Source organism: Somniosus microcephalus, chromosome 2 (genome assembly GCF_052327205.1).
Source record: "Somniosus microcephalus isolate GS21.2 chromosome 2, FLI_Smic_1.0, whole genome shotgun sequence".
NCBI classification, from domain to species: Eukaryota; Metazoa; Chordata; class Chondrichthyes; order Squaliformes; family Somniosidae; genus Somniosus; species Somniosus microcephalus.
The window spans coordinates 338,020,512-338,034,161 of record NC_140988.1 but is presented as its reverse complement, the minus strand read 5'-3'; the positions used below and the strand labels follow the sequence as shown (position 1 = coordinate 338,034,161).

Here is a 13,650-nt window from a genome sequence, read left to right as displayed (position 1 = left end):
TCTTGAATATATTTAATGAATTGGCCTCAACTGCCTTGTGTGGTAGAGAATTCCACAGGTTCACCACTCTCTGGGTGAAGAAATTCCTCCTCATCTCTGTCCTAAATGGCTTACCCCTTATCCTTAGACTGTGGCCCCGGTTCTGGATTCCCCCGCCATCGGGAACATCCTTCCTGCATTTAGTCTGTCTAGTCCTAATAGAATTTTATAAGTTTCAATGAGACCCCCTCTCATTCTTCTGAACTCCAGCGAGTATAAACCCAATCGACCCAATCTCTCTCCATACGTCATTCCTGCCATCCCAGGTATCAGTCTGGTGAATCTTCGCTGCACTCCCTCCATGGCAAGAACATCCTTCCTCAGATAAGGCGACCAAAACTGCACACAATACTCAAGGTGTGGTCTCACCAAGGCCCTGTACAACTGCAGCAAGACATCCTTGTTCCTGTACTCAAACCCTCTTGCTACGAAGGCCAACATACCATTTGCCTTCTTAACCGCCTGCTGCACCTGCATGCTTACCTTCAGCGACTGGTGCACAAGGACACCCAGGTCTCGTTGCACTTCCCCTTCTCCCAATCTATTGCCGTTCAGATAATAATCTGCCTTCCTGTTTTTGCCACCGAAGTAGATAACCTCGCATTTATCCACATTATACTGCATTTGCCATGTTTCTGCCCAATCACCCAACCTGTCCAAATCATACCGGAGTTTCTCGGCATCCTCCTCACAGCACACACGTCCACCCAGCTTTGTGTCCTCTGCAAACTTGGAGATATTACATCTAGTTCCCTCGTTTAGATCATTAATATATATTGTGAATAGCTGGAGTCCTAGGACTGATCCCTGCGGTACCCCACTAGTCACTGCCTGCCACTCAGAAAAAGACCCGTTTATTCCAACTCTTTGCTTCCTGTCTGCCAACCAGTTCTCTATCCAAGTCAGTACCTTACCCCCAATCCCATGTGCCTTAACTTTACACGCTAATCTCCTCTGACTCTATAGGCAGTGTAGTATTATTTTTATTATCATCACAGCTGCAGCAGAGGCAAGGAATCAAACCTGGAACCTCCTATCTGGGTACGAGTCACAAGATGTGGGCTTCATGTGATGTTATCAAAGGAAAGCAAAGCTTGAAGTGGCTTTTTAATGACATCTAAACCCCAGCAGAAAATTACAGCCTTTAACTCACTCCAGGTATTTTTTACACAGCACATTAAAGTATCCATGGTGTTTCCCAGGGTCAGTTGATTAATATAAGATTGCGAGTGACGTTGTTGAGGGAGAGACCTCAGAAACGCACTCTGCAGTGCCATCTGGTGGTCAGAACCTGTGAGACAGTGTGACTGTTGACATAGCGACATTGAATGGGAAATGTTGACATCACAATTTGCAAATCTAAATGTTGAGAGGAAAGTGTGATTAGAAATGGCGACAACAGGAAGTAAGGTGTGGGAACACTATGCAAGATTTTTAATTATTTTCAGATATAAATTTAGTTGTATGGGGTTTGAACTTGACCACTTTTGAGGTTGCAGTCTGCGTTAAATTCTTTTGCACGCTATTTTAATGCCGTTGTTAGCCCATTTAAGATTTTTTTTAAATCAGCTAATGACTGCACTAAAATTGCACAGGGAAGAATTTTATGTGAATGCGTGAAGCAGCATCCACCACTTGGTCAGTACCACCCTGTACTTGTTAAGAGATTGAGGGGGTCCTTTTGGAATTTTTATTTCCATTGACTTCAAAATTTTGGAAGTCTTGAAAATCGGGAGGGATGTAAAACGGGCTGCCGATCCATTATCGCCGGTTTCACACTGTCGCACAAAGTCAAAATTACCCGCTGAGGTTCCACGAGGCAGATTTGCGGTGTCATGTAACTAATATCATATCATCGCCATTAACAGGCTTTCTGCAGGCACTTCTTGTCCTGCATGCACCTCTAACTTGTAGGCTGCTAGTTCCGCTACATCCAGCAGCGAGGCTGGGCCTGTGACGTTCTTCTGGGTGTTTTGCCATTTCAGTGTTTTTAAGTAGTTACATTTTCTGTCCTCTCTCCTTGTAGACGATGCCACTGACAAAGACCTGTCTGATCTGGTGTCAGAAATGGAAATGATGAAGATGATTGGAAAACATAAAAATATTATTAATTTGCTGGGAGCCTGCACACAAGACGGTGAGTGCTAAAGGTGTCCGTGACGTTTTCAAACCGAGTCCCATAAAGTGCGTACAGGCCGGGCGGGGATGGAGGCTGAGATTTTAAAGCAGTGGTTAACGGTGAGGAGAGTAAAGACCGCCGAGCGGATGCGGCTTGTGCACCAGATGTTACGATTTGTTTATTTTTCTTTGTGCAGTGTAATAATGGCTGCTAGCTTCCTTTTAATCTTGTTGACGAGCCGAGAATCCCCACGTGATGGACACAACGAAAGCTGTGCTCGTGCCTCTGTGGGCTGACGTGTTTTGATAATTACGAAGGGCTGGTCCTTCTGTTGAGGCTCGTTCCCCTTCCTGTAATAGTTCTGTAACATGCCGTTTCATTCCTCTTCAGGTCCACTGTACGTCATAGTCGAATATGCATCAAAAGGCAACTTGCGAGAATACCTCAAAGCACGACGGCCCCCTGGCATGGATTATTCCTTTGACACCTGCAAGGTGCCGGACGAGCAGTTAACTTTCAAGGACCTTGTGTCTTGTGCCTACCAGGTTGCGCGTGGCATGGAGTACCTGGCTTCCCAAAAGGTGAACACTTTTCTCTTTTTCCCCAGTTTTCCTTTTACCAGCAGTGGTGTGGACTGTTGCTGGGATAGGGCTCTGTGGGCGATAGCAGGCCTCGAGCAAATAGCCATTCCTCGTGCAGCAAAGGCAGAACCTGCTGAAAACCCGCAGCAGGTCAGGCAGTGTCTGTCGAGAGAAACAAGGCAAGTTAACATTTCGGGTTGAGGACCACGCCCGAAAACACAGACCGTTTGTTCTCTCCGCAGATGCTGACTGACCTGCTGAGGCTTTCCAGCATTTTCTGGTTTTTGTTTCAGATTTCTAGCCACCTGCAACTTTTTTTCGTTGATTTTAGCCATTCTCCACCCGCCATCCGAGCCATAGAAAGACGAGGTCCCGGTTGGAAAATTGGGCGGACACGCGTAACGGCAGATCTCCGTCCTTTTACATCCCGTGCATTTTAAAGTGGGTGGAGCAACTGGCTTCCAGCAGGAGGGAGCCATTTCCTGACATTCAGGGGGCAAGACATTGGGCTGGATTTTGCCAGCCCTGGGGAGGCGGGTTTGGAGGCGGGACTGCCGGGAAAATGGCAGATTTCGGGGGCAGGTGCCCAACCCGCCTCCATGCCATCTTGCCAGGAGGCGGGTCCCGTCTCCTTGGAGGCGGGAAGGGATTACAGCCACTCAACTGCCTGTTAACAGGTAGTTAACAGGCAGAAAATAGGCTTATCACCATTTTGCCCCCACAAGTGCGGGCTTCCCGAAGGCTCTGAAACCTGCCAGGGTCACCGAGGCAAGTAGTGGGTCTGCGGGGGTCGGAGGGGTCCAAAGGTGTGCTGTGGAGGTGAGTGATGGGTGCAAGTGTGGAGAGGTGAGTATCTGAGGTAAGTGCAAAGTGTTAGAAAAAGTGTACTTACTTTTGTTTCTTCCTGCAGGCTTCAATCGGTGGGTATGCGGAGAGTCTCACACCTCCACCGTAGAGATGACAGATGGCCGTTGCATTCTCCAATGCAGCAACCATCTAATTTCTACAAAAGAAAGAGGTTTGATGAGGTCTTGAATTCAAGAACTCAGAGAATGTCATTGTTTGATAGCTTCACAGAGCTGTCAAATGATGACAATTCAGCTGTTAAAAATTTTTGACAGATGAAATGTCATACGTTGACGTTCTCTGTAACCGGTTTTCCCTTAATTGGCCTGCTAAGCCCCCGCTGAGCGGGCTTAACAAGGTCAATCAAGGGAAAATAGCGTGGGTTGGCCAGAAGTTGATGGAGGCGAGACTGAATCCCGACAAGTGGGGAGTCCTGCCTCCAAAAGCTCCCCATTGGCTAAATCTAGCCCATTGTTTCCAACTCATGCCCCTGTGAAATGGGCATTCAAGGTTGTTAGATAATGGAAAGGACAGGGCAATGTTGCAGTAAGTGTCTTTCAGTCATTTTGAACCGTATTTTGTTGCTGCCACGTGTCATTCTTAAAAAAAAGGAAGCCAGCGGTGATCCAGTGTGAGTGGACAGAGTGAGTGGGAAAGCAGGTGTAATCCAGTGTGAGTGGACAGAGGGAGTGGGAACTCTGAGTAATCTGGTGCGAGAGAGCGAACAAAGCAGGTGGGAATATAAAGCTGGAGAAGATTGCTCAGACAGGGTGGAGCAGTACCATGGAAAGACTGGAAGATGAGCAGTAGAATTAATTTGCTGGGATATTGTGCAGATGAATATAACTTAGTGTTCATTCCCACTGCATCTATATACTTGCCTGGATGAGTGCAGCTCCAACAACACTCAAGAAGCTCGACACCATCCAGGACAAAGCAGCCCGCTTGATTGGCACCCCATCCACCATCTTAAACATTCACTCCCTCCACCACTGGCGTACCGTGGCTGCAGTGTGTACCATCTACAAGATGCACTGCAGCAACTCGCCAAGGCTTCTTCGGCAGCACCTCCCAAACCCATGACCTCTACCACCTAGAAGTACAAGGGCGGCAGGCACATGTGAACACCACCACCTCCAAGTTCCCCTCCAAGTCACACACCATCCTGACTTGGAAATATATCGCCGATCCTTCATCGTCGCTGGGTCAAAATCCTGGACCTCCCTCCCTAATAGCACTGTGGGAGAACCTTCACCACACGGACTGCAGCGGTTCAAGAAGACGGCTCACCACCGCCTTCTCAAGGGCAATTAGGGGTGGGCAATAAATGCTGACATTGCCAGCGACGCCCACATCCCATAAACGAATAAAAAAATATATATATATATGGGCAAAGCAAGGATATGCATAATCAATAGTCCAGCAATATTATTCAAACTTCAGCCAAGCAGCTTCTTAACATCTCTATCAAATTCCACTACATTATGTTTTGTAAATGCCACAATCACACTAGAATTCAGGGGAGAAAGCAATGTCCTAACTAAATGTATGTAAGAGTGGTTCAAGGAGTTTAACTGTAGAGGAGCTGAGCCATACAGACCAAGAAGGTCCCAGATTTGATTCCTACCCTGTCCTGACCTAGCTGACCTCAGCCACAGAGGCAGTAGGGTTGCTCCAACTGGCTCGCTGCTCCTGGGTTAGCGAGAGGAAACTCCGAATCACTATCTGCCAAAATGTGCAAGTGGGGACATCTACCAAAGCAGAAATAAACCTTGATGGATCAAGTTAACTTGAATGTTGATGTGCGAAAATATTAATAATTGGCACCAGCATCATTAAATGGGTGAATGAGCAATAACAATTAGATAAACATAAACCCTGCAGTTGCTGAACGGTTTTTCTCTGGCTACCTGTTTAATTGTTCTGTTTATTTATTTTTTTGCCGGTTAGTGTATTCACCGGGATCTGGCAGCCAGAAACGTGCTGGTGACGGACGACAACGTGATGAAGATCGCCGACTTCGGCCTAGCCAGGGACGTGCACAACATCGACTACTACAAGAAAACGACAAACGTAAGTGTATCCACAGCCTGTTCAATCTGCTGGAGGCTAAAGCGACTCACGGTTAGGGACCGGGAGCTGAAGTAAGCGGCAGCTGGTCAGGGAAGGCTGAACAGGCTGGGTCTCTCTAGAACTGAGAAGGCTGAGGGGTGAGCTGATAGAGGTCTTTCCAATTATGAAAGGGGTTGAAAGGGAAGATGTTTCCATTTGTATTAGAGTCCAAAACTAGGGGTCATAAATATGAGATAATCACCAATAAATTCAGTAGGGAATTCTTTACCCAGAGAGTGGTGAGAATGTGGAACTCGCTACCTCAGGGAGTGGTTGAGGCGAATAGCATGGATGCATTTAAAGAGAAGCTAGATAAACACATGAGGGAGAAAGGAATAGAAGGATATGTTGATAGGGTTCGATGAAGAGGGGTGGGAGGAGGCTCGTGTGGAGCGTAAACACCGGGGGGTATATGTGCACAAATCGTTGAAGGTTGCAGGGCAAGTTGAGAAAGCAGGTAAAAATGCTTACAGGATCCTGGGCTTCATGAATAGAGGTATAGAGTACAAAAGTGTGGAAATTATGATGAGCCTGTATAAAACACTGGTTCGGCCTCAACTGGAGTATTGTGTCCAATTCTGGGCACCGCACTTTAGGAAGGATGTGAAGGCCTTAGAGAGGGTGCAGAAGAGATTTACGAGAATTATTCCAGGGGTGAGGGACTTCAGTTACATGGATATACTAGAGAAGTTGGGGTTGTTCTCCTTAGAGCAGAGAAGATTGAGTGGAGATTTGATAGGAGCGTTCAAAATCATGAGGGGTCTGGACAGAGTAGATAGAGAGCAACTGTTCCCATTGGCAGAAGGGTTGAGAACCAGAGGACACAGATTTAAGTTTTACTTCAGCTCCCGGTCCCTAACCGTGAGTTGCTTTAGCCTCCAGCAATTAAAGAACCGAAGGCAACATGAGGAAAAACTTTTTTACTCAGTGAGTGGTTAGGATCTGGAATGCGCTGCCTGAAAGGGTGGTGGAGGCAGACTCAATTGTGGCTTTCAAAAGGGAGTTGGATAAGTAGCTGAAGGAAAGAAATTTGCTGGGCTACGGGGAAAGGGCGGGGGAGTGGGACTAGCTGAAGTGCTCTTGCAGAGAGCCGGCACGGGCTCGATGGGCCGAATGACCTCCTTCTGTGCCGGCTCTCTGCAAGACCACTTCAGCCAATCCCACTCACCCGCCATTCCATGATTCTATGGCCGAATGACCTGTTTCTGTGCTGTAGATTCTATGTAATACTATCAATGATAATTGTGGCTGTTCTTTTTAATAAAAAAATCAGATTAAAATGCAGTTGGTGCCTTTGTGGCTGCCTATACATGCGATTAAATAATAACTCCCTTCTACCAATTACAGGGGAGGCTGCCGGTGAAGTGGATGGCTCCGGAGGCCCTGTTCGACAGAGTCTACACCCACCAGAGTGACGTGTAAGTGGTACCCATAAGAATCGTGGCTTTCTTTAAATCAACTGGGCTCTACCTAAAATACGTACATCCTTTTGTAAAGGAAAGCTACAATGGCCAGAATTGGCCCTCTGTGACGTGCTTCCAAGTTTTGCAATCCAGGGAAACGAGTGGCGGGGGGAGGGAAATGTCATTAGTTCTGCTCCAGGGACTTGGCAGAAGAGCTGACAAGTTATAAACGGCCTGTCAGCTATCTGATTAACTGGTCATTTTAATTCCAGCATTTGCGCGTACTGATCTTTTTTGTGATTTGAAGGGATCAGCGCGACGCTCCAAGTAACTAGAAAAGAGTTTATTCAATTAAGTCACGCCATTGATAACTATGTTAGGCACGCATGACAGCACCGAGAGAAAGGGTTGGGGCGGGGGGTTGGGGGGGGGGAGAAAAAAGGCTTCAGTGAATTAGGTTTCTATTCTTTTCTTCGTTCCCAGATGGTCATACGGCGTCCTGTTGTGGGAGATCTTTACACTGGGAGGATCCCCCTACCCCGGAATCCCAGTAGAGGAGCTCTTCAAACTGCTGAAAGAAGGCCATCGAATGGACAAGCCAGCAAACTGCACCCACGAGCTGTAAGCAATACCCCATCATTACCGTCCCGCTTCACTAAATTGTTGGTTTAATGTTGCACAACTGAATTTGACACTTTCCTAGAAAATGCCCCAAGTACCTAAAGGCAGCTTTCACTTGGGCTTTAGATTCAATTCTTTCTCTTTATAATTACTTAGTAATTTCCTCTGCATTTGTCGGGATTTCCCCCTTCCTCTCTGCACCACACTTAATTGCCGGAATGGCAATACAGGTGGGAGTCCTCTTCCTGGGTCACTCGCTCTGTGACTGGCTGCCAGGAGCTACTGCTATCAGCCCCCACTACAGTCAATGAACCTCCCAGCCCCCATTACAGTCAATGAACCTCCCAGCCTCCACTACAGTCAATGAACCTTCCAGCCCCCACTACAGTCAATGAACCTCCCCGCCCCCACTACAGTCAATGAACCTCCCAGCCCCCACTACAGTCAATTAATCTCCCCGCCCCCACTACAGTCAATGAACCTCCCGGCCCCCACTACAGTCAATGAACCTCCCGCCCCCCACTACAGTCAATGAACCTCCCGGCCCCCACGACAGTCAATGAACCTCCCGGCCCCCACTACAGTCAATGAACCACCCGGCCCCCACTACAGTCAATGAACCTCCCGGCCCCCACTACAGTCAATGAACCTCCCAGCCCCCACTACAGTCAATGAACCTCCCCGCCCCCACTACAGTCAATGAACCTCCCAGCCCCCACTACAGTCAATGAACCTCCCAGCCCCCACTACAATTAATGAACCTCCCAGCCCCCACTACAGTCAATGAACCTCCCAGCCCCCACTACAGTCAATGAACCTCCCAGCCCCCACTACAGTTAGTGAACCTCCCAGCCCCCACGACAGTCAATTTATCTCCCAGCCCCCACTACAGTCAATGAACCTCCCAGCCCCCACTACTGTCAATGAACCTCCCAGCCCCCACTACAGTCAATGAACCTCCCAGCCCCCACTACAGTCAATGAACCTCCCCGCCCCCACTAGTCAATTAATCTCCCCGCCCCCACTACAGTCAATGAACCTCCCAGCCCCCACTACAGTCAATTAATCTCCCCGCCCCCACTACAGTCAATGAACCTCCCAGCCCCCACGACAGTCAATGAACCTCCCAGCCCCCACTACAGTCAATGAACCTCCCCGCCCCCACTACAGTCAATTAATCTCCCAGCCCCCACTACAGTCAATGAACCTCCCAGCCCCCACTACAGTCAATGAACCTCCCGGCCACCACTACAGTCAATGAACCTCCCCGCCCCCACTACAGTCAATTAATCTCCCCGCCCCCACTACAGTCAATGAACCTCCCAGCCCCCACTACAGTCAATGAACCTCCCAGCCCCCACTACAGTCAATGAACCTCCAAACCCCGACTACAGTCAATGACCCTCCCAGCCCCCACTACAGTCAATTAATCTCCCCGCCCTCACTACAGTCAATTAATCTCCACGCCCCCACTACAGTCAATTAATCTCCCCGCCCCCACTACAGTCAATGAAACTCCCAGCCCCCACTACAGTCAGTGAACATCCCACCCCCACTACAGTCAATGACCCTCCCAGCCCCCAGTACAGTCAATGAACCTCCCAGCCCCCACTACAGTCAATGAACCTCCCAGCCCCCACTACAGTCAATGAACCTCCCAGCCCCCACTACAGTCATTGAACCTCCCAGCCCCCACTACAGTCAATGAACCTCCCAGCCCCCACTACAGTCAATGAACCTCCCGGCCCCCACTACAGTCAATGAACCTCCCGGCCCCCACTACAGTCAATGAACCTCCCTGCCCCCACTACAGTCAATGAACCTCCCGGCCCCCACTACAGTCAATGAACCTCCCGGCCCCCACTACAGTCAATGAACCTCACGGCCCCCACTACAGTCAATGAACCTCCCGGCCCCCACTACAGTCAATGACCCTCCCGGACCCCACTACAGTCATTTAATCTCCCCGCCCCCACTACAGTCAATGAACCTCCCAGCCCCCACTACAGTCAATGAACCTCCCCGCCCCCACTACAGTCAATTAATCTCCCAGCCCCCACTACAGTCAATGAACCTCCCAGCCCCCACTACAGTCAATGAACCTCCCGGCCACCACTACAGTCAATGAACCTCCCTGCCCCCACTACAGTCAATGAACCTCCCAGCCCCCACTACAGTCAATGAACCTCCCGGCCCCTGCTACAGTCAATGAACCTCCCAGCCCCCACTACATTCAATTAATCTCCCCGCCCCCACAACAGTCAATGCACCTCCGAGCCCCCACTACAGTCAATGAACCTCCCAGCCCCCACTACAGTGAATTAATCTCCCAGCCCCCACGACAGTCAATGAACCTCCCAGCCCCCACTACTGTCAATGAACCTCCCAGCCCCCACTACAGTCAATTAATCTCCCCGCCCCCACTACAGTCAATGAACCTCCCAGCCCCCACTACAGTCAATGAACCTCCCAGCCCCCACTACAGTCAATGAACCTCCCAACCCCGACTACAGTCAATGACCCTCCCAGCCCCCACTACAGTCAATTAATCTCCCCGCCCCCACTACAGTCAATTAATCTCCACGCCCCCACTACAGTCAATGAACCTCCCAGCCCCCACTACAGTCAATGAACCTCCCAGCCCCCAATACAGTCAGTGAACATCCCACCCCCACTACAGTCAATTACCCTCCCAGCCCCCACTACAGTCAATTAATCTCCCCGCCCCCACTACAGTCAATTAATCTCCCCGCCCCCACTACAGTCAATGAACCTCCCAGCCCCCACTACAGTCAATGAACCTCCCCGCCCCCACTACAGTCAATTAATCTCCCCGCCCCCACTACAGTCAATGAAACTCCCAGCCCCCACTACAGTCAGTGAACATCCCACCCCCACTACAGTCAATGACCCTCCCAGCCCCCAGTACAGTCAATGAACCTCCCAGCCCCCACGACAGTCAATGAACCTCCCAGCCCCCACTACAGTCATTCAACCTCCCAGCCCCCACTACAGTCAATGAACCTCCCAGCCCCCACTACAGTCAATGAACCTCCCGGCCCCCACGACAGTCAATGAACCTCCCGGCCCCCACTACAGTCAATGAACCTCCCAGCCCCCACTACTGTCAATGAACCTCCCAGCCCCCACTACAGTCAATGAACCTCCCAGCCCCCACGACAGTCAATGAACCTCCCCGCCCCCACTACAGTCAATTAATCTCCCCGCCCCCACTACAGTCAATGAACCTCCCAGCCCCCACTACAGTCAATTAATCTCCACGCCCCCACTACAGTCAATGAACCTCCCAGCCCCCACTACAGTCAATGAACCTCCCAGCCCCCAATACAGTCAGTGAACATCCCACCCCCACTACAGTCAATTACCCTCCCAGCCCCCACTACAGTCAATTAATCTCCCCGCCCCCACTACAGTCAATTAATCTCCCCGCCCCCACTACAGTCAATGAACCTCCCAGCCCCCACTACAGTCAATGAACCTCCCCGCCCCCACTACAGTCAATTAATCTCCCCGCCCCCACTACAGTCAATGAACCTCCCAGCCCCCACTACAGTCAATGAACCTACCAGCCCCCACGACAGTCAATGAACCTCCCAGCCCCCACTACAGTCAATGAACCTCCCAGCCCCCACTACAGTCATTCAACCTCCCAGCCCCCACTACAGTCAATGAACCTCCCAGCCCCCACTACAGTCAATGAACCTCCCGGCCCCCACGACAGTCAATGAACCTCCCGGCCCCCACTACAGTCAAGGAACCTCCCGGCCCCCCACTACAATCAATGTACCTCCTGGCCCCACTACAGTCAAAGAACCTCCCGCCCCCACTACAGTCAATGAACCTCCCAGCCCCCACTACAGTCAATGAACCTCCCGGCCCCCACTACAGTCAATGAACCTCACGGCCCCCACTACAGTCAATGAACCTCCCGGCCCCCACTACAGTCAATTACCCTCCCGGACCCCACTACAGTCATTTAATCTCCCCGCCCCCACTACAGTCAATGAACCTCCCAGCCCCCACTACAGTCAATGAACCTCCCCGCCCCCACTACAGTCAATTAATCTCCCAGCCCCCACTACAGTCAATGAACCTCCCAGCCCCCACTACAGTCAATGAACCTCCCGGCCACCACTACAGTCAATGAACCTCCCGGCCCCCACTACAGTCAATGAACCTCCCAGCCCCCACTACAGTCAATGAACCTCCCGGCCCCTGCTACAGTCAATGAACCTCCCAGCCCCCACTACATTCAATTAATCTCCCCGCCCCCACAACAGTCAATGCACCTCCGAGCCCCCACGACAGTCAATGAACCTCCCAGCCCCCACTACAGTCAATTAATCTCCCAGCCCCCACTACAGTCAATGAACCTCCCAGCCCCCACTACTGTCAATGAACCTCCCAGCCCCCACTACAGTCAATGAACCTCCCAGCCCCCACGACAGTCAATGAACCTCCCCGCCCCCACTACAGTCAATTAATCTCCCCGCCCCCACTACAGTCAATGAACCTCCCAGCCCCCACTACAGTCAATGAACCTCCCAGCCCCCACTACAGTCAATGAACCTCCCAACCCCGACTACAGTCAATGACCCTCCCAGCCCCCACTACAGTCAATTAATCTCCCCGCCCCCACTACAGTCAATTAATCTCCACGCCCCCACTACAGTCAATGAACCTCCCAGCCCCCACTACAGTCAATGAACCTCCCAGCCCCCAATACAGTCAGTGAACATCCCACCCCCACTACAGTCAATTACCCTCCCAGCCCCCACTACAGTCAATTAATCTCCCCGCCCCCACTACAGTCAATTAATCTCCCCGCCCCCACTACAGTCAATTAATCTCCCCGCCCCCACTACAGTCAATTAATCTCCCCGCCCCCACTACAGTCAATGAACCTCCCAGCCCCCACTACAGTCAGTGAACATCCCACCCCCACTACAGTCAATGACCCTCCCAGCCCCCAGTACAGTCAATGAACCTCCCAGCCCCCACTACAGTCAATGAACCTCCCAGCCCCCACTACAGTCAATGAACCTCCCAGCCCTCACTACAGTCATTGAACCTCCCAGCCCCCACTACAGTCAATGAACCTCCCGGCCCCCACTACAGTCAATGAACCTCCCGGCCCCCACTACAGTCAATGAACCTCCCGGCCCCCACTACAGTCAATGAACCTCCCGGCCCCCACTACAGTCAATGAACCTCCCGGCCCCCACTACAGTCAATGAACCTCCCAGCCCCCACTACAGTCAATGAACCTCCCGGCCCCCACTACAGCCAATGAACCTCCCGGCCCCCACTACAGTCAATGAACCTCCCGGCCCCCACTACAGTCAATGAACCTCCCGGCCCCCACTACAGTCAATGAACCTCCCCGCCCCCACTACAGTCAATGAACCTCCCAGCCCCCACTACAGTCAATTAAACTCCCCGCCCCCCACTACAGTCAATGAACCTCCCCGCCCCCACTACAGTCAATGAACCTCCCCGCCCCCACTACAGTCAATTAACCTCCCAGCCCCCACTAGTCAATTAATCTCCCCGCCCCCACTACAGTCAATGAACCTCCCAGCCCCCACTACAGTCAATGAACCACCCAGCCCCCACTACAGTCAATGAACCTCCCAGCCCCCACTACAGTCAATGACCCTCCCAGCCCCCACTACAGTCAATGAACCTCCCCGCCCCCACTACAGTCAATTAATCTCCCCGCCCCCACTACAGTCAATGAACCTCCCAGCCCCCACTACAATCAATGAACCTCCCCGCCCCCGCTACAGTCAGTTAATCTCCCCGGCCCCACTACAGTGAATTAATCTCCCCGTCCCCGCTACAGTCAATGAACCTCCCAGCCCCCACTACAGTCAGTGAACCTCCCAGCCCCCACTAGTCAATGACC

At 51.3% G+C, this 13,650-nt stretch overlaps 1 protein-coding gene across 9 annotated transcripts in view; it reads left to right on the top strand.

Annotated features, from left to right (window-relative positions):
- The window catches only part of fgfr3 (fibroblast growth factor receptor 3), a 346,406-nt gene that overhangs the window by 316,354 nt on the left and 16,402 nt on the right, over positions 1 to 13,650 (top strand). For all 9 annotated transcript variants that reach the window (XM_085975421.1, XM_085975422.1, XM_085975423.1 and 6 more), the window contains 5 exons: positions 2,066 to 2,176; positions 2,549 to 2,739; positions 5,536 to 5,658; positions 7,045 to 7,115; positions 7,584 to 7,721. In XM_085975421.1, the coding sequence (XP_085831547.1) occupies positions 2,066 to 2,176; positions 2,549 to 2,739; positions 5,536 to 5,658; positions 7,045 to 7,115; positions 7,584 to 7,721 (634 nt within the window). The remainder of the gene's footprint in view (positions 1 to 2,065; positions 2,177 to 2,548; positions 2,740 to 5,535; positions 5,659 to 7,044; positions 7,116 to 7,583; positions 7,722 to 13,650) is intronic.